General features: G+C 36.9%; 1 protein-coding gene across 2 annotated transcripts in view; it reads right to left on the reverse strand.

The window, feature by feature from the left end:
- Positions 1 to 251: 251 nt before the first annotated feature.
- Positions 252 to 24790, reverse strand: part of trak2 (trafficking protein, kinesin binding 2) — a 28622-nt gene continuing 4083 nt past the window's right edge. Inside the window, exons 2-17 of one of the 2 annotated variants that reach the window (XM_065293795.1) lie at positions 22693 to 22884; positions 19394 to 19546; positions 14968 to 15027; positions 12644 to 12720; positions 12039 to 12155; positions 11629 to 11838; positions 10733 to 10811; positions 10437 to 10567; positions 8115 to 8189; positions 6782 to 6919; positions 6455 to 6534; positions 6208 to 6372; positions 5818 to 6116; positions 3395 to 3889; positions 3208 to 3304; positions 252 to 3116 (exon numbers count right to left, since the gene is read on the reverse strand). In XM_065293795.1, coding sequence (XP_065149867.1) covers positions 2342 to 3116; positions 3208 to 3304; positions 3395 to 3889; positions 5818 to 6116; positions 6208 to 6372; positions 6455 to 6534; positions 6782 to 6919; positions 8115 to 8189; positions 10437 to 10567; positions 10733 to 10811; positions 11629 to 11838; positions 12039 to 12155; positions 12644 to 12720; positions 14968 to 15027; positions 19394 to 19546; positions 22693 to 22747 — 3006 coding nt within the window. In that variant the 5' untranslated portion in view covers positions 22748 to 22884 and the 3' untranslated portion in view covers positions 252 to 2341. Of the gene's footprint in view, positions 3117 to 3207; positions 3308 to 3394; positions 3890 to 5817; positions 6117 to 6207; positions 6373 to 6454; positions 6535 to 6781; positions 6920 to 8114; positions 8190 to 10436; positions 10568 to 10732; positions 10812 to 11628; positions 11839 to 12038; positions 12156 to 12643; positions 12721 to 14967; positions 15028 to 19393; positions 19547 to 22692; positions 22885 to 24790 lie in introns of both variants that reach the window. The other variant, XM_065293794.1, reaches the window with a different exon arrangement.

Genomic DNA, 24790 nt, shown 5'->3' on the forward strand with positions numbered 1-24790 from the left:
TCGTCATGCAATGTACAATATTTATTTCATTTCCATCTTTGAGATGAATTATAACACGGATGTGTGCTTAAATTTCGTGTTAACGTTTTAGGGTTTAAATTTATTTTTTGGCATTTTATTTATTTTCTGAAATACAATCAATTTAATTTAAGGGAAAAGGTCATCATCAGTCACTATAATAAATATGGAGTTATAAATAAATCATTTGTACATTTATCGAACTTGCAAGAACCAAATGCAAAGATGCATGATGATTTTTTTTGCTTTATTATAAAAAACAACGACATAAGGCTAATACAAGGCTTTGACAGCAGCTAAACACAGGGAAACACAACGATCATGGTTACATGACATCAAACTATATCTATTTAACTGTCATTATCACAAAACAGATCACAAGGTGTTTGGTGTCACTACAAGTGACATCGTCTTCAAGCATTAACATTTGACCTGATTGGCAGCGGAGAGCTCGATGACATCAACAACAGGAAGAAGTAAATAAGGACACTTCAATACATTACTATTAAACCATGCATGAAGCAGTACCGTACAATTCATCTTGCAATAAAAATGTATATAACACAAAGCTGTTGGTGTATATGCAGAAAGTGTTTTGATATACAAGGTTTGTACAGTTTGATGTAAAATTGCAAGAAATATTTATGCGTTGTGCGTTATGTAATGAAGCTGTAAGTTCGAATCATGTTTGGTTTGTATTCTTGGCATCTCAGCTCACAAATGTCTCTAAACCAGACGATTTTCCCTGTGTGGTCACCATCTACCACAAAAAAACATTTTAGCTTATAAAATTACAATTTAGGTGCAAAAAAGGACAAATAAATTTGGTTTATTTCCATAACACAAGGTGTTTGAGTCCCTTCTCAAATTCCACCAACACAAATATATTAAAACTCTAGTTTCTACATCAGATACTAGGTTAGTAAATAATACATCTTAAGTTATGACCTTAAACAGTTTGTTAAATGTTAGGTTAGGCCTGTTTAGTAATAAAATACTAAAGAGTTAAAAATCAAAAGTGCATTAAATGAAAGAAAGAGGAGAAATGAGGATGAGGAGAAAAATGATGTCACTAAGGGGTCATTCAATCTAAAATCCCGAAACCACATAACACAGAAATCAGGTCTTGCTTGGTAAATAACAGTTCTGTTATATCAAAAAAACAAAAACAAAAAAAAAACATGATTTGCATGTTAAACGACTCAGGGATGTACTAACATAATAAAAAAATCTAGTATAAGGATGCAAAAAAAAAAAAAAAAATTCCCTTTGGAATTCTGCCGTGGCATCGTCTTAAACCAAATCAAACGTGAAAATTTTGTTCCCATCCGAAATCTGAAACGACACATCTAGTGCACGTGAACACAACACTTCATTTACATTAAATACAATCCCTGAATATTATTTCACATAAAAAACACAGCTGAGACAAACAATGTAGCAACACAAAACATGTACAAACTAATAATAAATCCTCAGCGATCCACTTCTGTGACTGACTTTCCCAAAAATGAATCAATTCTGTGTGAAATAACACCACGTGATTTAGATGGGTGAGGATATGTCCAGGTGCATGCTGGGAAACAAAAGGTTTGACTGTAAAGAAGTATATGATAAACCATACAAGGATACAGGCAGACAGACTAGACATCTGAATGATCTAGTTTTGGGACTCCTCATCTATAGAGAGGAACCTTCAGAAACCTTCAGAGGAGGCTGTGGAGATGTGACCTTCAAATTTCTTTTCTCTTCATTCTTGATTTCGCTCATCACCTCAATCCTGTGCTTCACTTTTAAATCTCTTAATGCAAACCATCGTGACTCAAAGTGACCAAATTTTCAAAATAAACGTACAGAAACCTTCATGTTCCCAGAATTCCTTTAGACTTCGATCCTTTCTTCCTTATATCCGTTCACACTACATTCAACAACCTTCTTCACTTACGTTTGTCTTTCTGCACTACTACTGATCTCATCAGAATCTCCACAGCCCAGAAAACAAATGAACAGATAAATAAAAGAAACAAAGACTTAAAGATAAGAAAATTTGATGGAAATGCAAATAGAAAAAGTTAAAAATATACTATTTAAGGGGGAGAAAGATATACACGCACGCACCTATATATTCCCTCTCGAGTGCTATAAGGCCTTAAAATATTAATTTTCAAACATTTACTTTATTATTGTGCTTTTAAAACATCCCGGTTTTGTCTCAAAGTCATTTTCCTTTCCGTTTCTGGATGGCAGGATGGAAAACAGATGGCATTATTAAGGTTATGCGGGGTATAAAGTATATAGTTCAGTCTGGACCACGCCCACATCCTTATGAATTATGTAGATGGGCCGTGGCTTGAGAAAGAGAGGCGTGTCTACGTGTGCGCCGTGGTTCATTTAGGTTCCCCCAGGGTGGAGTAGGAAGGGCCAAGGAAGTAGGGTGTTGGGGCGGTCCAGGATAGGAGGGACTGGTGAGCGATGCACTGCGCCGACCGACCATAGCGGGCAGACTTTGATTCCGCCGAAGCCCGTCCAGTAAACTCCCTCCTCCCGTTGCCAGGAACGTGGAGGATTCCTGCATACGGGTACCTTCGGCGTCAGAACCTCGGAGGACTTTTTTATCCAAGCCTAGCTTACGAAGATGCTCAACGAGGTTGACGCTGTGCCGTTCGGGTTTGTTTGCCTGCTCTTGAGGGGATCGGTCGGGGCTCAGGAGATCCGGTCTGGGGGCGCGACCGAGTTTCAGCCCGTAAACATCTTGTAGGAAGAGCTCGGCGGGACGGGACGCCAGGAAGTTGTCAGAAGAGGTGGTCCGCGAATCGAAAGGCACCGGGGAGGGGCACGGCGAATGCGAGGGGGAGTTGGGTGGGGTACTCGGAAGAAGACGTGGAGAAAGGGGCTTTTTTGGTGCCGCTACAGCTGTGGGACCTTGAGCAGAGATGCCTTTCTCCAGAAGAAGTTTAGCTAGTCCACCGGGGGGCGGTGCAGGGCGGCGGATGGGGAAAGAGTCACCCAGACTCAACCTGCAAGGTGTGACTGGAGTACTGGGACCGGTCCGAAGTGAACTTGGGGTGTAATCACCGATTGAAGGACTACATGCAGAGCTAAAAAAAAAAGTTTAGTATAAAGTTTAGTATATCAAAAAGTTTAGTATGTAGATAACCATATTTACATTACATTATCTAGACGTCTTACCTAGATGTCACTTGTGTGCTGTCACAAGGATGCAGGATCCGGCAGGTAGTGAAGGTGTATGTGGAAAAGGTGGAGCTCTGATATTTTCCGGGATTAACTGCTAAACACGAAGAAAACGTAAAAACAAATAAACATACATTCAGTACCTCAACCTCCAAAACAACTCATTGGTGTGACAGTTGTTTACCTCGAGAGGGCGCTTTAGACCCGAGATTCAGGTCAAGCGTGGGAACCATTGGCCCAGAGATTCCAGAGCTCTCCGCCGATCCAGAACTAGCCATCTGGTTAACTGCTGATGCTATGGAAACGACCGCTGCTATGGGCACAGGTGAATTCCTGAGGGACGCAAGAAGGGGCGGGACATTGTTCGGGGTCTGGGAACGACTTCTCTCCCTCTTCTCCTCAGGAGTGGATGACGACTGTACATTAAACGTGATCCCTCCATCTTCCTCCTCTTCCTCATCTTCCGCTTTGGTCTTTGCACCCTGTGCCATCTCATCCCACCTCTTATGCTCCCCTGATGTCTTCTCTTGGTCTTCATCTTCTTCGAGATCTGTAAGCTGGTAGATGGCATCCTGCGGGAGAGGACGAAAGCCTTTGGTGACGACCCCTGGATGAGGGTCTAGAATAGTGGCCAGATGCGGTCTAGCAAGCTGCTGCCAGTGATGAAGGGTAAGAGAACCTAAAGAAGGGGAAACCAAGATTTTTCGTCAATAATCAGAAAACAATATCTTATCAGCAGGTCTAAATGGCACTTTCAGGATTTCTGCTTGATTCAGTAGCGATTATTTACTTCATATATAAATGATAATTTTGTGAACATAGAATCCACATGTAAATTAAAATGCAAGTAAGAAGCTGCGATTAATCATGATTAATCGTGATTAATTGTGATTAGTAGCGGTTATTTCATTTATAATGGTACTTTTTAACATGGAATCCACATATAAATAAAAATGCAAGTAAGAAGCGGCGATTAATTGTCATTAGTAGCGATTATTTATTTAATTTATAAATTATAATTTTGCGAACATAGAATCCACACGTAAATAAAAATGCAAGTAATGAGCGGCGATTAATTGTGATTAGCAGCGATTATTTATTTCATATATAAATGATAATTTTGTGAACATAGAATCCACATGTAAATTAAAATGCAAGTAAGAAGCTGGGATTAATCATGATTAATCCTGATTAATTGTGATAAGTAGCGGTTATTTCATTTATAATGGTACTTTTTTAACATGGAATCCACAAAAATGCAAGTAAGGAGCGGCGATTAATTGTCATTAGTAGCGATTAGTTATTTCATTAATAATGATAATTTTGCAAACATAGAATCTACATTTAAATAAAAATACAAGTGAGGAGCTGCGATTAATTGTGATTACTAGCAATTAGTTATTTTATTTACAATGATAATTTTGCGAACATAGAATCTACATGTAAATAAAAGTGAAAGTAAGGAGCTGCAATAAATCATGAAAAATCACAATTAATTGTGACTAGAAGCAGTTATTTAATTTATAATGATACTTTTTTAAACATAAAATCAACATATAAATAAAAATGCAAGTAAGAAACGACGATTAATTGAGATTTGTAGCGGTTAGTTATTTTATTTACAATGATAATTTTGCGAACATAGAATCTACATGTAAATAAAAAAGTAAGGAGCTGCGATTAATCATGATGAATAACGATTAATTGTGATTAGTAGCGGTTATTTAATTTATGATGATACTTTTTAAACATAGAATCCACATGTAAATTATAATGCAAGTAAGGAGCTTCGATTAATCGTGATTAATTATTTCATTTATAATGATAATTTTGCAAACATATAATCCACATGTAAATAAAAATGCAAGGACCTGTCAATTATGCACACATAAATTATGCAAACAAAAACTTTTATTTTGTATGCGATTAATCGTGATAAATCAAGGCACTGCGATTAATTGTGATTAGTTATTTCCATTTGTGGTGATAATTTTGCAAACATAGAATCCACATGTAAATAAAAATGCAAGGACCTGTCAATTATGCACACATAAATTATGCAAACAAAAACTTTTATTTTGCATGTGTTTAATCGTGATAAATCAAGGCACTGCGGTTAATCACGATTAATTGCGATTAGTTATTTCATTTATGGTAATAATTTTGCGAACATAGAATCCACATGTAAATGACAATACAAGTAAAGAGTAGCAATTAATCACGATTAATTGCGATTAGTTATTTGATTTATAATGATAATTTTGCGAACACAGAATGCACATATAAATAAAAATGCAAGTAAGGAGCTGTAAATTGTGCACACATAAATTATGCACACACAAACTTTTATTTTGTATGGGATTTATCATGATAAATCAAGGAACTGCGATTAATCACGATTAATTGTGGTTAACGGTTAGTTATTTTATTTATAATGACAATTTTGTGAATATAGAATCCACATGCAAATGACAACGCAAGTAAGGAGCAGCGATTAATCGTGATAAATCATCTGACAGCCCTAATATTTCTGTTAAAAGTGCTTTATATTTTATGATTTCTGGAAAATCATGATTTCCGGTGGTCTGAATGTTCTCCTTCACTCACCTTCCATTGGTTTCACAATCTGCAGTTTTTCAGGGAGAAAGGTTTTGAAACAGTTGGAGGAGAAGGAGAACTCTGATAGGTTGGTGAAAGAAGAAACTGTGCTTCCCATTGGCGAACTGCATCCGCTCCCGCTGCCTTCCGACTCGGCGGCCGCCAGCTCCTGAAGCTTCCGTTCTCTCTCGGCCTGGAAAAACTGCCGCTCGCACAGAAAGTTCTGTCTGCGCAGAGACAACCGATGTATGGCGGACGTTAAGTCGTTTCCTCCAGGAGAACCGGGCTGACCCAGATAAGAGCTTTCTCTGCGGCATACACAGATGTTTGTTATGAAGAGAAAATGCATTCTGGGTATTTTGAATACTCGGCTAGGTAATTCCTCGTATAAACACTCACTTGGTGCCGTCCGGATGTACAGCTCCATCCTCTGTGTGTGACTGATGGGGCAGCGCTGTCATGATGACACCGCAGTGGGCGGAGCCAGGGATGGGTGGCCCGGCGGCTTTCATCACAGACTTATTCACTGATTTCACGGTCTCGAACACGCGTTTATGGGCCGACCTCCAATCAGAAAACAAATGCGGGGTCATTTGATGTGGAGGGGTTATGGAAGTGTGACGATCATGTGAATAAAAAGTCTCACCTTTGGTCCTGAAAGGTGATTTCCTCCTCGACGCTCACTTCTCTCCTCATCGAGCCTTCAATCTCAGCTGCCAAAGAATCCTGCAAGACAGACAAAACACAGATTAACACAGATTCATGACTAAATGCCATTAATAACCAACCAACCACAAATTTGGGATAGTTAAGACTAAAATGAAAAGACTTTTAAATAGTTTCAATTTGTTTTGTCAGTGGCGTGATGCTTGTTTTTATATAGGCACTCTTAATGCATTATAAATAATACATCATATTATCTGTTGTCTATATTCTCGACAATAAATAAAATGACATAAGGTGTGTTTCTCACCATAGGGTACAGTCCATAAGGCATGTGTCTGCGCAGGCCTGCAGATGGCGTGTTCTTACTGCGCAGCTCCTTAACCTCCTCCTGAGATTCGTGTAGCATTCCCACACATTCTGCATTTCTGTCTACCAGCTCCTTCAGCTAACACACAAACAAACACAAAGTGGTGTCATAATAAAGCAGTAAAATGCATAATACTACATAATAAAACAATAAAGCCAATACACAAAGAGATGATAGATATAAACTACCGTTCAAATGTTTAGAAACATTTACTCATTCATCAATAATATCCATTCCCACATTTACAATGATAGTAACTTGAACTATTTAAAAAAAAATGTCATCAGTGTATTCACCATATGCCTACATTTTATATAAAAAAATCACTCAGCTTCTTGTTGTTTAACCCTCGAGATGATTTTTAAATAATATTAAAGGAGTTCACATCTGGCTGATTGTTCTTCATTAATCTGCCCAAGTCATGCATTTCAAAATTAGCCTGACCAGCTAAGACTAGCTAAAACGTGTCTTAACCAGCTTTGCCAGACTGGGAGGACCAGCTTAAACCAGCAATTTCCAACCTAAACCAGTTAAGATCAGCCAACATGCATAACCAAGCTTCGAGCTTTACCAGATAAAAAGTGTCCTCTAAAACCAGCCTGCTATACCAACTTAACCAGCTAAAACCAGGCTGGCTAGCCGACACAGCAGCTTGACCATGCTGGAAAACCAGCTTTTCCAGGCTGGGAGGACCAGCTTAAACCATCAACTTTCATCTTAAACCAGCCAACCAGCTTAGCCAGCCAAGCCTCCAGCCTAAAACCAGCAAAACATGCACCTTCATGAGAAACATTTTAGTCAAGTGACACTAAACTTTTGATCTGTGGTGTATGATCTACAGCTGCTGGAATGTAAAGTAATAAACCTATAACCAATATACGAAAAAAACTAAAGATAAAATCACTGCACTTCTGACCCTGTCATTATTTATTAACTAACACATCCTGTGACCGTGGTACGACACCCCGACCTTTACTGTCTCATTTCATAAGTCTTTCATTATGGGTAATGACCATATAGCTGGTCTCAGATAAGACTCGATGGCTTTACAGAATCATAGTGACTAAGCTGGTTTGTCCTAAACCTTTAAAACAACTCTCATAAGCAAAACATCTTAAATCAAGTGGATTAATCCAGACAAGGTCTTTAACCCGAAGAAAACCACAGAATTATAGACAGATTTACTAAAGCCAAATTTGTAAATAAATCTCAGTCTGAGTCTGTTACATCACATAGTTATTACACACGAGTTTGTGTAAGTGTGTGTGTTCACCTCAGCAGTCAGTTGTCGTTGTGCTTCCTTTGATGCCTGTAGATGAACTCTTAACTCTTCCTTCTCTAGTGCCAACTGAAAACAATAAACACACACAAATAATTTGGCAAAATATCATTTTACATATCTGATACACAATTGTATAATTTCATGTGATACTGGACCACAAAACCAGTCATAAGCTTCACCGGTATTTTCATAGCATTAGCCAACAATACATTGTATGGATCAAAATTATAGATTTTTTTATGGTAAAAATGAACATTAAAGGGGACAATCTGAGTTTTTTCATGTTTAAGTGCTAAAATTGGGTCCCCAGTGCTTCTATCAACCTTGAAAATGTGAAAAAGATCAACCCAGGTCGGTAGCTTAGTTTTAGTAAACCATTCTCTGCAAGCATGTGAAAATATATGTAATTGAAATTTGGCTCCGCTTGGGATGTCAGAAGGGGATAATACCGCCCCTTAATCTGCACTATCCAACCACAGCACTGCCATTTAGTGCAGAAGATCAGCTCATTTGCATTTTACAGGACTCACCAAAAAACAGCACAGTTTTGCTCGCACCTACAAAGTGTCAATTTTAACATGTTATAATAAATTATCTATAAATTATATATATATTAATTTTGAGCTACAACTTCACATTTGTTCTCTGGGAACGTCAAAGATACAAGTCTTGTGAAATGTCCCCCTTAATAATATATAAAAAAATTATATCCTAATATTAAGATATGAAATAAAGATGCCATTTCATGAAGATATATATATATATATATATATATATATATATATATATATATATATATATATATATATATTTATTAGTAGTAAAGTGTTGCTTAGGACTTCATTTGGATAACTTTAAAGGATTAGTCAATTTTCTTAAAAAAAAATCCAGATAATTTACTCACCACCATGTCATCCAAAATGTTATGTCCTTTCTTTGTTCAGTCGAGAAGAAATTATGTTTTTTGAGGAAAACATTCCAGGATTTGTCTCATTTTAGTGGACTTTAATGGACCCCAAAGACGTAACAGTTTTAATGCAGTTTAAAATTGCAGTTTCAAAGGACTCTAAACGATCCCAAACGAGGCATAAGGGTCTTATCTAGCGAAAAACAATTGTCATTCTGGCAAGACAAATAAAAAATATGCACTTTTAAACCACAACTTCTCTTCTTCCACCGGCTGTGTGACGAGCCAGCGCGACCTCACGTAATTGCGTAATGACATTGAAATGTCACGTGTTACATATATGAAACGCACATTTGCGGACCATTTTAAACAATAAACTGACACAAAGACATTAATTAGTTTTATTCCACATACAACAACGTAGGAACGGTCCTCTTTCTCAACACTTGTAAACAGTGAGCCGTGGTTTCACATACGTCATCCGTGACCTCTTGACGTGAGCCGTGACCTCTTATGTGAGGTCACACTGGCTTGTCACACAGCCAAGGAAGAAGAGAAGTTGTGGTTTAAAAGTGCATATTTTTTATTTGTCTTGCCAAAAATGACAATTGTTTCACTAGATAAGACCTTTATGCATCATTTGAGATCTTTTTGAGTCCTTTGAAACTGCAATTTTAAACTGCATTAATACTGTTAAGTGTCGGGGTCCATTAAAGTCCATTAAAATGGAAAATCCTGGACTGTTTTCCTCAAAAAACATAATTTCTTCTCAACTGAACAAAGAAAGACATCAACATTTTGGATGACATGGTGGTGAGTAAATTATCTGGATTTTTTTAAAGAAAATTGACTAATCCTTTAAGGGCGATTTTCTCAATATTTTGATGTTTTGCACCCTCAGAATCCAGATTTTCAAATAATTGTATCTCTATCCTAACAAACCATATATCCATGGAAGCTTTTTTATTCATCTAAATTTTTTTTTTAAATACCAGTGGTCCAAAAACCAGTTTTTAGATCATGAGAAACATTTCTGTCAACCCTTAACTTTGGACTGGTAGTGTAAATTAAGATGACCAAATGTCCCCATTTACTGGGGACAGTCCCATTGTTTTGGTGTTCTGTCCACCACAAACCCACAAAAATAAAAAGATGAAAACATTCAAAGTTTGTTCCTGTTAGGAACAAAACTAGGAAATGTCCCCACTTTTATTTAAAAAATATGTTCACCTCAGTGTAAATGCAAATAAATTTGTGACATTAAAATCTTTTATGCAAAAAGCCAAATTGAGGCACAAAAATGTGTCAGATCATGCTGAGGTGACAAGGATCATCCAACTTGCGACATCTATTCATGCAGTGCATGATCAACTGAGATGTTGTGTATATGCTCAATGCTCTCTGACCTCTTTGATTCGATGCTGGAGCTCTACGATCTGTGAGAGTAATTGTGCAATCTCCTCCTGATGTCTCAATAACTCCTCATTCTTATGAGAGAGCTCCTCTGTCAGGGTCACCATCTGACTGCTTGACTCACCTGAAACATACACGCATACACAAATAAAACGCTGTATTCAACATATGTAAAGACAATCCCAGAATGCACTGCAAATGAGGTCTGCAAGATGATGCCAGAAAAATCTGTCTTAAATGAAGCATCCTATGAAGATGGCTCGTTGAGCACGAATGTCCAGATACTCACGGAGCTCTTTCACGCAGTCGTTCACTAGTTGCTGCTCTTTTTCCTCATACGTGAAGGTCTCTTTCTTCAAGTGACACGCCTGCAGAACATCAGAACACATGATCAGATGGGCTCTTATGTAATACTGCTTAATCTGAAAGAGTAAAACACATTCAGGGTTCCCACACCTTAGTAAACTTAAAATTCAAGGACCTTTCAAGGACTTTCCAGGTCCAATACCCTCAAATTCAACGATTAAATTTGGGGACACTTTTCAAGTGAGAGCAAGGTTACATCGTGTTACCTTTTAAGATACATTGTTACAGTTCCCTTTCGAGGGAACTCGCGTTGCGTCACTGCGGTGAAACTTTGGGGACGCCTCCGTGGGTAAGTGCGTCTGAATGTGTTTATCAAAATCAACCAATGGCGAGGCTTAACGACAAAGACAGGGTGACGCGGGAGCCAGGAAGTATATCACTATCTGAAATATTGCCAAAGACGGCGTTACAGGGACGCAGGAAGTATGCTCAAGGGTGACGCAGCGTCTCGTTCCCTTCTCAGGGAACAACAGTTACATACATAACCCGAGACATTTTCATGTGTCAAACACAACTATGCAAAAAAGCATTTTGGTATGAATCAACATTTGCATACAGAAGATATAAGCATTTAAAGCGAACAGTTTAGCACGTGTGCTTAAAAAGTCTAGAATTTTTATAATATTATCCTACACTACACAGGGAATAATATGGAATTTTTTCCAGGAAACTTCTTGCATAAAAAAGATTCAAGCACTTTCAATGACCTGTATCTATATATGAATATTTTCAAAAACTTCCCAGGGCCTTGATTTTTTCCCCAGATTCACAAACTTTTAAGGATTTCAAAGAACCATGGGAACCCTGCACATTACACACCTCTGATCTCAAAGCGTGGTTCTCCTCCTCCAGGTCCTGCAGTTTGACCTGCATCGCTTCCAGCTGGCCGAGGGCGAAAGCGGCTCCTGTAGATGAAGCGTGACGGAGCGGAGTGGAGCAACTGGAGTCGGTCTCGCTCTCCTCGCTGGCACTCGCGACCATACGCAGGAGTTCATCCTTTTTACTCAATTCATGCTGAAGCTGATGAACCTGAGAGAGAAAGATAAAAAGTCATTTCGAAGCAACCTATAAATTGCTACGCCTGTAAAACAACTTTTCATCATCAAGCCCTTACTCTTAACCCCTCCCCTTCAACCATCTTTCAAGTTTTTTTGATCAAATTAAGTGTATTTAACTCCAAGACATCAGTCACATTACGGAGACAAACCGAGTTCAGATTCATGTTGTACCTGATCTACAGCTTGTGTTAGCTGCTCCTCCAGAGATTCGTTTCGTTCTTGGAGCACATGATTCCTCTGCAGCAGAGACTGACCAATCCGAGCGGCCAATTCCAGATCCCGGTCCCTCTGAAATGACATCACGCAACCAGACAAACATTCAGAAACAACCCAAACAAAGCATGTTAACCATTACTGTGTGTTCACACCAGATGCGGGAGAGGCGGAAAAAATGCGCTATTCGCGAGCAGTTGGACGCTTGAACATTTTGAGTTTCCTCGCTTCATTCGCGCATGAAATTCTAGTCATTCAAAACATTCACGTGGAAAATTGCCATCATGGGAGGGGCTGCTGCAACTCTGCTTGCTTCTTGTAATCACTTCACTACTAGAGCAAGCTCCTTATTGGTTAACGTGGCACGAATATCAGCCAAAGTTCAACTCGCGCGTTTCCTGCGCAACGCTCAATTTGCGCGAAACACGACTTCCGCGCGTACCGTACCGCAGGATGCCTATTCATGTCTTTGCATTGACTTAACATGTAAATCACTCGCGTTTGCCGCCTCTTGCGCGTCTGGTGTGAACACACAGTTATAACTAGCTGACGAATTTACTTACTTCAGCCAGAAGATGTGTGACCACGTCAATGTCATTGTACGTCTTGGTCATCTGCTCCACCCGGTCAGAGCTGAGAACTACAAAACAAGATGCAATGAATAAAATGCTAGAAATTAAAACTATTTCAGCAAAAACACCAAAACTGGCATACAGGTAATGGGTGTCTTTATTGAACATGAAGTGTAAAAACACCCATATATCTCATTTACATGTGTATCCGCATGCATGCATGCATGCACAATACTACATGCACGCTGCCTAACATCTCTACATCATCATGCACGCATTTAGAGTGCGATCATAAATAAACACATTTATTCAGATTCACTCTGAAATGACAAGCGTTTACTAAACACATAGTTAAATCTTAAGGAAATCTTACTCTAAAAAAGTCCTGCATATCTACACCCCAATAGTTTTCTATAGCATTCACTTGATCTTTAAAGGGGTCATACTCTTCAAAATAACATATATGGTGAAAATAAATATAATGTGGTCAACCTGTAAGAATAGTCCAGACATAAGCCCTATTTGGATAATTCGGGTAATTTTTTGTTTTGCGGACCATAAAACTGTATGAAATATGGACGTAGTGTCTGTGATGTCAATGGTAGGTTTCTAAAGAGCGTTTTTGAAGCCAAAAGTGGGCGGAGCCGGTTGTCCCATCTTGGCAAACGCGTTACTGCGTGTCACTCCCAGATAACCAAAAATGGACAAAATAGGCGGAATGTGGGTGGAGCTGAGCGGATAGCAGCAGCAATCCACCTATCACTCAAGTGGCCACCCCCTTAATTATGCATAATTTTGGGGCTTAATTTAAACTAATGAGTTATAAAAAAAATGTACGCCCATCACAGTTGTCATGAAGGGAAAGATTAGCTATATAGACCAAAATCACTTTTTGTACCAAACTATAAACATTATTTTCTGCTGTAAAGTTGGGCATTTTAACATGGAGGTCTATGGGGATTGACTCCTCTTTGGAGCCTGTCTTTAGTGGCCCATCGATGAATTGCAGTTTAAGTCACTTCCATGTTGGCTTATCAAAGAGACCAAATGGTTGCCCTGTGGTGGGGACGTAAGGTGTTTTCATCATTTACAGGGGGTAGTCAATTTTATTTGGGGTCCGAATCCAAAATGTCTGTGTTTTTCTCGATCACCCGTGTAAAAATTAGCTACTGGACGAATTAGCTACTGTTTTTCGACAAACACCAAAGTTGGGTAAACCAAGTATCCGGATCATGTGAATGATCATGTTATTGCAGAGGAGGCATGCAAATAGATTTTGACAGACATCCTCATGAGAAACAGTTATTGTTCGAATAGGGCTATAGTCTAGTTTTACATTGAGGTTTTGAATAATGGTTTAGTGGACTGAAAGCTTAGTGTTATCATTTAATAAGAGCACCTGTTTAACATCACATGACCCCTTTAACATAGGTTTTGGAAAACTATAACAGTTAACAGGCATAGAGTTCTCAACGGTTCGGGTCAAAAATATAAGCAACCGAGTCGAGTCGGGTCAGGTCGGACCTCGGGCTTAATCTTTTACGTTCCGTGAAAAAAATTATTAATCATCACTGCTGTTCACCGTAAAGAAAGTCTGGTCTGGCTGCTAGAACGTGCATCACAGAGAGGGGGGGATAGCAATAAGCTCCGGGGCGGATCAGCAACAGATCCAGACCGGAGCTGCCGGCTTCAGAGCGGATCCGCCCCGGAGCTTATTGCTATCACTGTGTGCACGCCTGTTGCCTGGAGAAGAAGAGATGGAGAAAAGTAAACTTGCCGCAGGTGAATTCACCGTTGCTTGCTACTACAGGAGGAGAAGCCGCTGGCTGGGTACATGTTTGAGTTCTTTTTATTTATTATTGTGTGATTTTTAGGCATATTTATATAGCCTATATTTAAAGTTTATTGTTTCAGTTGTTTGTATTGTTAAAAGGCGTAAACATTAAAGCTTGATTTGAATTCCAGTCTGATGGTCATGATAATAGCCTACGTTTATGAGAAAAAAAGAAGGGGGGGGGGGGGGTCGGCGGCATCGGTCCGGGGTCGGGTTCGGACAGATAATTCACGTTGATGTGTCGGGTTACATCGGGTCCGGGCTTTAAAAGCCACGGGCCGGGTTGGGTCGGGTTGTAATTTTCAGGCCCGTTGAGAACTCTAAACAGGCATCTACAGTGAAAATGCTATGGTCAATGACTAATATATGCAGACACTAGCATATACATGAGCATAACAAAAAAATGTAAAACAACAGTGTTAGAAATAATAAATAATAGAGAGAAAGAGAAAGAGAGAGAGAAAGAGAGACAGTGTGTTACCTTTAGATTGACTGTTAGAACCATTATGAGGAAATGAAGAGGAACCCACAGCGAGAAATGCTGCAGAATGTATGAAAGAGAAATAGAAAAGAAGAAACTGAGAAAGTTAACTCTTTCCCCACCATTGACGAATTAACTCGCCAATTAAAAAAAAAAGCTTCCTTGCCAATGACGAGTTTTTCTGGCAATCAATGTTTCCGCTATTATCCACTAGATGGTGCTCTTAGTCGCTCTGAATCTGATCTCTATCAAAAGTTCTTCACAAAAAACGTTGGTATTTTTGAAGAAACCTACCCAGATGTGATGAAAAGAAAGCAAATGAAGGTAGGATGAAACTCATTTGATATTTTGTATGTTTATATATTTATAGAAGAACATTTTTTGGAAGGCATCAAACTTTTGTGAAAATAAAAAAAGCTGGAGATGGCCAACAACTTTTTAAAAAAAAATGCTGGTGGGGAAAGAGTTAAAGAACGGATAAGATAAAGATAGGAGTAATCAGGTGAATACATCCACAAGAGCTAGAGAGAGAGAAAGAGAAAGAGAGAGAGACAGAGAGCGAGCGAGAGAGAAAGACAGAGACATATTTAAGCACCTGACAGCAGTCAGCAGTCATGAGCTCACCTGAATTAAAATAAATTATTTTTATTAGTTTTAACTAATTTCACACACAAACAAGTTACTTTAACTTAACAAATTAACAAGTTTTGTTAATAAGTTTTGTGTACACTGTAAAATAAATACAGCAACTCATCACTAGTCAAGATAAAAAATTGAAGTTGAAATTACTTGTAAATCCAAGTAAATTATACTTAAAAATTTAAGAGCAAATTTTTTCATTGTACACAACCAATTTTTAAGTACTTTAGAGTCAAACAAAAGTTTTTCAAAGCACTTTTCATTTAAATTGAGAATTTCATCAACACAACCATAAGTAATCCACAAAACATCCACAAACATTAAGTATCTTTACTAGCGTTCAATTATCAGTGCACACACACACATACACAGATATGTTTCAATATTACTACTCAATAATTCAATATTACTACAGCATAGATAATTATTCATAAATAATAGTTTGTTTTCACAGCAGATATCTAACACTCACACAAAGAGGGTAATATCTCTTGGCTTAAAGTCTTTATTGAGGACTTAAATTAATCTTGACGTGTTGACTTTGTGAAGACATGTTTAAAGATTTTACCCTCACGAGTACGGCCAAACCCGTAGTGTACACACACAAACACAGACACACGTGTGCTTACCTGAGGTGAGAATGTGAGCAGGAACATCGTCAAAAACCCACAACATCCTGACAGATTTACTCTTCCACCTCAGACTTTAAAACAACCCACGTTCACACTTCAATTGAACCTCCATTGAAGCACAAAACTACAAATTGAATAAAGCCGCAGAGCCTCTCCTCTGATCGTTCTGTACTCCTAAACAAACGGTGTCATGACGCGGTCCAGCAGAGCTCAGCAGAAAGTGATGCGTTTGTTATCACAGACACGTGAAGACCTTTGATCGCCAGTAAAATATCAGACTGTGTCAGTACGGCCGTTTCACTTGCACTTTTACAGCTGGCCTTGCAAAAACTGTGTGTGATTTATGTTCAGTCAATGTATAAAATGGTTTGTGACACTAATGTTTGTCCAAGCACTTTTTTAAGGAACATCAGTATAAAAACTTGGAAAACAATTTAACATACATTTACAGTAACACATTTATTAGACCATCAGTATATTTGTCTCAAAGTGATTTAATGTGAACTCATTTCTTTAAGAGAGATCTCAACGTTTCATCATTTTGAACAGGAGTGATCAATTTAAAATCAAATTAAATGCTCTTCAGTTTTTGGTAGCCCGAAATGAATGCAAGTAGCCCGAATAAAAAATACATTACTTTTAATGTAACATTAATTAACATTATTTCTATTACATTATATTATATTATATTACTGTATGTCATATCATATTACTGTATATTATGTTATGTTATATTACTGTATATTATATTATATTATTTTACTTTACTGTATTTTATATTATATTGCTGTATATTGTTGCTTTATTTTTTTTTACTGTATGTTAAAGTACATCATTTTATAACTGTATATAATGTTATGTTATATTACTGTATATTAAGTTATGTTATATTACATATTATATTATATCATATATTACTGTATATTGTTATGTTATATGTTGTATTATTGTTCTGTTATATTACTGTATGTTATATTAAATTCCTTTGTGTTATATCATATCATATTACTGTTTATTGTTATGTTATATTATTGTTATGTTATATGTTATGTTACTGTGTATTATGTTATACTATATTACTGTATATTAAATTATATTATATTATATTACTGTATGTTATATTCTATTACTTTATGTTATAGCATATCATATTATATTACTGTATATTGTTATGTTATATGTTATATTACTGTGTTATAGTATATCATATTAAATACAGTATATAATGTTATGTCACTGTATATTATGTTATATTATATTACTGTATATTATATTATATTATATTACTGTATCTTATGTTTTGTTATATTATGCAATACAATATGTGACCCAGGACCACAAAACATTTAAGGGTCAGTAAATAAAATTGTTCAAAATCATTTTTTTTCAGATTTATACAACACCTGGAAGCTGAATACAAAGCTTTCCATTGATGAATGTTTTTTTAAGATAGGACAATATTTGGGTGGAATGTATTGTTGGCTATTGCTACAAATATACCCGTTATGACTGGTTTTGTGGTCCAGGGTCACATAAATAAGTTAGCATAGCATTCGATAAAAACCTAGTATAACACAATATACAATCATGTGTTGTTTTATATGAGGCTTTAAAGAAACCAAACATAAATAGATCTAAACATTATCAAGAGGACCAATCGTTTTTTTCAAGAAGAGTCATTTTTGATTGATCCTGCTAAAAATATTGTGTATTGGAGACTTTGACATCAGTCTATTGTTTCATTCTGTCTTATATGACACTCAGCTCACCAGTTATAAACTTTAAATAGACCTTAGTTGCCCTCCTCTCTGTCTCTGGTTATTTTTAATATCAGCATCATCACACAGCTGTAAGAAACGAGGGCAAACTCTCAACACGTCTCTGGCTATGTGTCCCATCATTTCAGAATGACCCCAAAGTCACCCTACCCTTCTTGGCACGTACACCCGACAGCCTGCACACCCGGATCCCTGCTATCTGCTTCCTATTGGGCCCAGATTCCTCTTTGCTGTGCCCGGTACAAACCCAGGGATAGTTATTTATATCCACCACGTTATCTGATAATACCGGCCAGTACAGAAATATAAACTCTCCTGTTGTGCGTCAAAGCATCGACAGTGTTTCCAGGATCACTATTGAATCTACAGGACTGACTGCTGTAATAGAAATGACTCACAAACTCGAGATCTTTTCGATTTAAATCAGCCAACCGGAATAAATTAACCGTGTTTATTTTTCGCAATTTAAAGCAAATGTTATTACAACTTAATAAACAATATATAGTTACACCATAACATTTCATGTAGATACATCACATGCCAATAGGCTCCTAAAAATGACATCAGCAAAACATGAGCACTCGCAGACGACATCACCGCTGAGAAACACGACCCTTCACTTCCTGTACTGCAGAGATGAGCACACGCCCAAAACAAAACTGGCACAACAAAGTAAAAGGAAATGTGTTACACTCCCACAAACATAAATCTCTAGCACGTGTTCACCTTGCATGTCCTCTTTACTCTTATAGATGACCTTGCATTGCATGAAGTCCTGTAGGCACACAAACACTTTAACACTAAGCAACATGCACGGACATCCAAACTGCATTTACAGATCTCACCTTCCACAGCGAATTGATCATAGAGATCTTCGTTCAGTACGTTTAAAACCGGCATGATTGCTCGTCTAATGTCTTTGCTCTCTATCCGTGCATCTGTCTCCACCGGCCCGCCCCGCCCCTCCGGCTGCCCGACTCTGCCGTCAGCTGCACTTAAGAGCCCTGCATACTAAATTCCTGTACCCTTGCCAGGGGTGGACAACACACTCCCTACAGCATACAAACGCCGGTGTTGGGGAGTAACTTTGCTAAATGTAGCCTCGCAAACAATTTACTTCAGTAAATTGGATGTAATGGGTTCAAAACAATACTCCCAAATCTAATTTGAGCTGCTCTCATATTATATAACACCTCCTTCGTTTATGCATTTTGCAGATGCATTCGTGTCTTCCCTGAGAATCAAACCGATGACCTTTGCACTGCTAACGCAAGCTCTTTCAGTTACCCGCGTCCCCAAATCTAACCCACTGTATGCATTCGTGACCTGACAGAAATAGCAGCTAGGCAGTCGCGTGCACATGTTTGGGTGACTTACTCATGTAGCGAAAGGTTTCCTCAGCCAGCATTGGTGAGAGAGCGCTGGGTTCCACCGGAGAACAGGCGGGCGAGATGACCCAATCCTGACCCTCATACAGATATAAAGAGTCTTCATCGCAGCCGCTTGTGTCACACACCTTACTGCCCTCATCTGCACGAGACAGACAAAACCAAAAAATTATTGAACAGTTAATATTTTGTCAAAACAAAAGCTTCGAATAAACACAGACTGGTAACGTAAGGTCACACCGACAGAACGATGCAACGCCATCTGCGGTCCAAGTCAATACAGATGCGTTTAACAGAAACATATATTTATTTATTTATTTATTTATTTATTTAACATTTATTAGAGGATCAACCCCATGAGATGCAACATCTCGTTTTCATGGGGGTCCTCAGGATCATGAACAAACAACAAATACAAGCGAAGTATACTTGACAGTAAATGCAATTATAATAAATTCAAAGTAAAAAAAAAAAAAAATAGAATACAAAACACACACACACCCACACACACACACGCACACACGCGCTCTCAATATCCCCACCCCCATCCCCATCACATGGAATATGTCTCCAAACAGCCAAAGAAACATTTTACATAACACAATAATCCCAGATATTCCTAAGAAGTTCCCATCGCTATAAGTGTGCATACATACATAGATACATAACATGACACATATCAATGCTAAATCTAAGAAACTAGAAACATTGACAGGAATTCTGGAAGTATGTTAACAAAGCAGTGCGGAACCGAGAAAGAGACGTAAGCGAGCGAATGAATTCAGGAAGTGTGTTCCAATCATGAGGAGCTCTAACACAGAATGCATATTTCCCAATTTCTCTTTTAATTCTAGGGACAATAAAAAAGAGCTGTTCATTATGACGAAGGCCATATTGTGAACTGTAAGGCACTAAATATTGCGATAAATAATATGGATATTGAAAGTAGATACATTTAAAAATGAACTGAAACCAATGATATTGTCTTCTGGCTGAGGGTGCAAGCCAGGACAACTGTTCATACATCACACAGTGATGTGTCCTATAGGGGCAACGAAGCACAAATCTGCACAAGCTGTTATATACCACATCAAGAGGGTGTAAGTTGGTAGCAGTTGTATTAGCATATATAACATCTGCATAGTCCAAAATAGGTAAAAGCAATTGAGAGACTATTCTTCTCCTAACTTGATAATTAAAGCAATCTATCGATTGATATAATGTTTTAAGACGAAAGTTAAGATTATTGGTAAGTGCAGAAATATGAGCTTTGAACGAAAGATCAGGTTCTAACCAAACACCGAGATATTTAAATTTCTCGGTTGTCTCTAGGGGAGAAAGATCCAGAAAATGCAGATTAAGCTTACTTCTATCTTTCTTAGGTTTCTTCTGGAAAAGCATACAATAAGATTTTGTTTTATTCAACAGGAGTTTATTAAAAGACAACCACTGCTGTACTAAATCAAAATCGTGTTGTAAAGAATAATTTAAGTCTGTAGTATTTGATTTGGAGCAATATATAATTGTATCATCTGCATAAAGATGAATGTCACATTCTGAACAGCAGAGAGGCAAATCATTAATAAAAATGGAAAATAACAAAGGTCCAAGCGACGAACCCTGAGGTATACCTTTATCTGCACCTATTAAGTTCGACTGACTGCCCCCAAAGGACACACACTGGCGACGATGATGAAGATATGAATTAAACCAAAGAAGAGATGAACGAGAAAGGCCAATTGAATATAGCTTATCCAGAAGCAAATAATGATCAACTAAATCAAATGCTTTCGTAAGATCTAAAAAAATGGCACCAGTCCACATATTATTATCTAAACTAGAAAAAATATCATTTGTAAATTTCACAATAGCAGTGGAAGTTGAAAAGTGTTTCCTGAAACCTGACTGGCATTGAGACAATAAGTTATAATGAGAAAGATGGTTAGATAATTGATCAAAGATAATTTTCTCAAAAATTTTTACAATACTATTAATAATTGAAATAGGTCTGTAATTGTTCATGTTTAAAGTATCCCCTCCTTTATGTAACGGAATAACTTTTGTACACTTCCATGCCAGAGGCACTTCATTGGTTAAAAATGATAAATTAAACAACACAGCCAATGGAGAGGCTTTATATTTATATTTATCTATATGAAATATTTTAATCTATAAAATATCAAGAGCTTTAATAAGGGCTGTCAATAGATTAATTGCATACAAAATAAAAGTCCGTGTTTGCATAATATATTTGTGTGTTTATTGTGTGTAATTATTATGTATAAATAAAAATACACACAAACATGTATAAATTAAAGAAAATTTTTGTTTATGTATAATTTAAAATATATATACCCTGCAAAAAAATTATTTTCAAGAAAAATAATTCTTAGTATTTTTGTCTTGTTTTCAAGAAAAATATTGAAAACTCCTTAAATGAAGATGCTTTTTCTTGATGAACAAAACGACCCAAGAAAATAAGTCTAGTTTTTACACCAAAAATATCAAATTTAAGTGATTTTGTGCATAAAACAAGCAAAAAAATCTGCCAATGGGGTAAGAATTTTTTTTTAAACATTTTTCTTAAACACTAAATTCAAGAAAAATTTGCTCACCTCATTGGCAGATTTTTTTGCTTGTTTTATGCACAAAATCACTTAAATGTGATATTTTGGTCTAAAAACTAGACTTATTTTCTTGGGTCATTTTGCTCATCAAGAAAAAGCATCTTAATTTAAGATTTTTAGATATTTTTTTACCGAAAACAAGACAAAAATACTAAGATTTTTTTTTTCTTGAAAATCATTTTTTGCAGTGTACACGTAAATGTTTCTTAAAAACATACATGCATGTGTTTTTATTTATATATGCAAAATACCACACATATATTATGCAAAAACAACCTTTTATTGTGTTTGCGATTAATCTTTTGACAGCCCTAGTTTTTATACATCAAAATAGTTTTCTTATTTCAAAAATAGTCAAATTTTTTACTACAAAATCTTAATTTTCAAAGGGGGTGTCCTCATTTGTACTCAGCATTGTATGTTTGTTTCGGTTTCGCTAAATAATATTAATAATTTATCATTATCACATCACTGTTTATGATTTACATTTATGACATATGTCATAACAGTAAAGAAGTCATAACAGTAACATTGTAAAAAAAATATTTTTTTGTTGTTATGACCCTGTCATATATAGCTTTGCAAGGCTAACATGAATATGAAAAATGTAAATATGTGCACCATGTTTCTAAAAAAACTGATTTGACTTTCTCATACACACCTGTTCCCACAGCTGTTTCTTTCTTCTCCACACTCATTGGTTTCACCTCGAACATTCTGATTGGTCAGCCGGGCGAATGAGGGCGGGGCTCACCACTCATGCCCAAACCGCACAAACAGAAGACTTACATCCGCTGATGTCACATCCTGTCTTGCATCACAATATTGTGGAGATGCAGACTCCAGTCTTCACCTGAAAGACAGACAATACTTTGATATAAACAAAATGTCCAGACACACAAACAATGTAAAACAATTCATCTATATACACGGTTTGGTGGAACCTCCCTTTGTCTCAGCTCGTCGTTAGGAAACCAAAACATTTGTTATTTTTGACGAGGTATTTGTTCACTTTAGCCACTAGTCAGACCAGTAAACAAACAGAAACCGGAAGTAAAGTTCCAACCAGACGCGTACAACGCACGTATTTCCGATGAAACCGTCTATAATCTAAAAATCTACACAATTGACTGGACCTTTAATATAACATAAGGGCTGCATGGTTTTGAAGTAAAACACGATTTGAAGTGACTTTCTAAATAATGCGATAAATGACATGCGATTGCGAGTAGGGATGCACCGATAAATACCAATATACACTAATAATGCGTGGCCAATAACTATTGTGAATCGCACATCTGATATTATGCATAGCCATTTCATTTACCACGGTTTTTGATCATTAAGTCCTTATCGATCTGAAATCACTGTTAGCTTGAGTCGTTTATAACATGCATATTCTTTATTATCATGAAAATACCTGAAAAGGTTTGAAAAACAGCAATATAAATATATCCTTAAGCCATTTCCTGGAGCTGCGTGTCATAGCTGCGTGTGTATAGTTCTTCGTCTGCAGCGCATATTCAGTTTCTGCACGAGAGCGCCATCTGGCTTTTGGATGTAGCGCCATCTTACCATAATTCATCGAGAAGCATAGCAAGCATTATCGGCCGATATATTGGTGCACCCCTAATTGCGAGTTTGTAAAATCAATTCAAATTATAATAAAATATATTTAAAAATTGAAAATAATAAAAACAACACACACTACGTATTTCACATTCTTTCTGGGAAAAGAAAACCACTTTTTTGTCTCACCAGTCTCTCTGCTATCTGCATACACCTAAAACTTTGACTATAGTTATAAATATTGTTTCAAAAAATATTTTTCTAATATATATTAAATGTAATCATCAAATCAATTACATGACTTAAAGGATTAGTAAATTTTCTTAAAAAAAATCCAGATAATTTACTCACCACCATGTCATCCAAAATGTTGACGTCTTTCTTTGTTTAGTCGAGAAGAAATTATGTTTTTTGAGGAAAACATTCCAGGATTTTTCTCATTTTAATGGACTTTAATGGACCCCAACACATAGGACTAACAGTTTAAAATTGCAGTTTCAATGGAGTTTCAAATGACTCTAAACGATCCCAAACGAGGCATAAGGGTCTTATCTAGCGAAACGATTGTCATTTTTGACAAGAAAAATTAAAAATATGAAAAAATATGCACTTTTAAACCACAACTTCTCGTCTATCTCCGGTCCTGTGTCGTGCCAGCGCGAACTCACGTAACTGCGTAATGCCGTGGAAAGGTCACGTGTTACATATATGAAACGCACATTTGCGGACCGTTTTAAACAATAAACTGACACAAAGACATTAATATTAGTATCATTCAACAACGTCGGAACAGTCCTCTTTCTCCACACTTGTAAACACTTCGTTTCGCTTACGTCATCCTTGACCTTTCGCCATGATGACTTATTACGTGAGGTTGCGCTGGTGCGTCACAAAGTTGTTGTTTAAAAGTGCATATTTTTAATTTTTTTGTCAAAAACTGCAATTTTAAACTGCACTAAAGTTGTTACGTGTTGGGGTTAGGGATGCTAAACAATTAATCGCGATTAATCGTTAGCAGAATAAAAGTTTTTGTTTCCATCACATATGTGTGTAAACTGTGTATAATAAATATGTATATATATAATATTTATATATATAAATATAAACACATTCATGGATAATTTTAAGAATTTTTTTTTATATATTAAGTATTTATATTTATATATAATATAAATTATACATAAATATAC

Source organism: Paramisgurnus dabryanus, chromosome 7 (genome assembly GCF_030506205.2).
Source record: "Paramisgurnus dabryanus chromosome 7, PD_genome_1.1, whole genome shotgun sequence".
NCBI lineage: Eukaryota > Metazoa > Chordata > Actinopteri > Cypriniformes > Cobitidae > Paramisgurnus > Paramisgurnus dabryanus.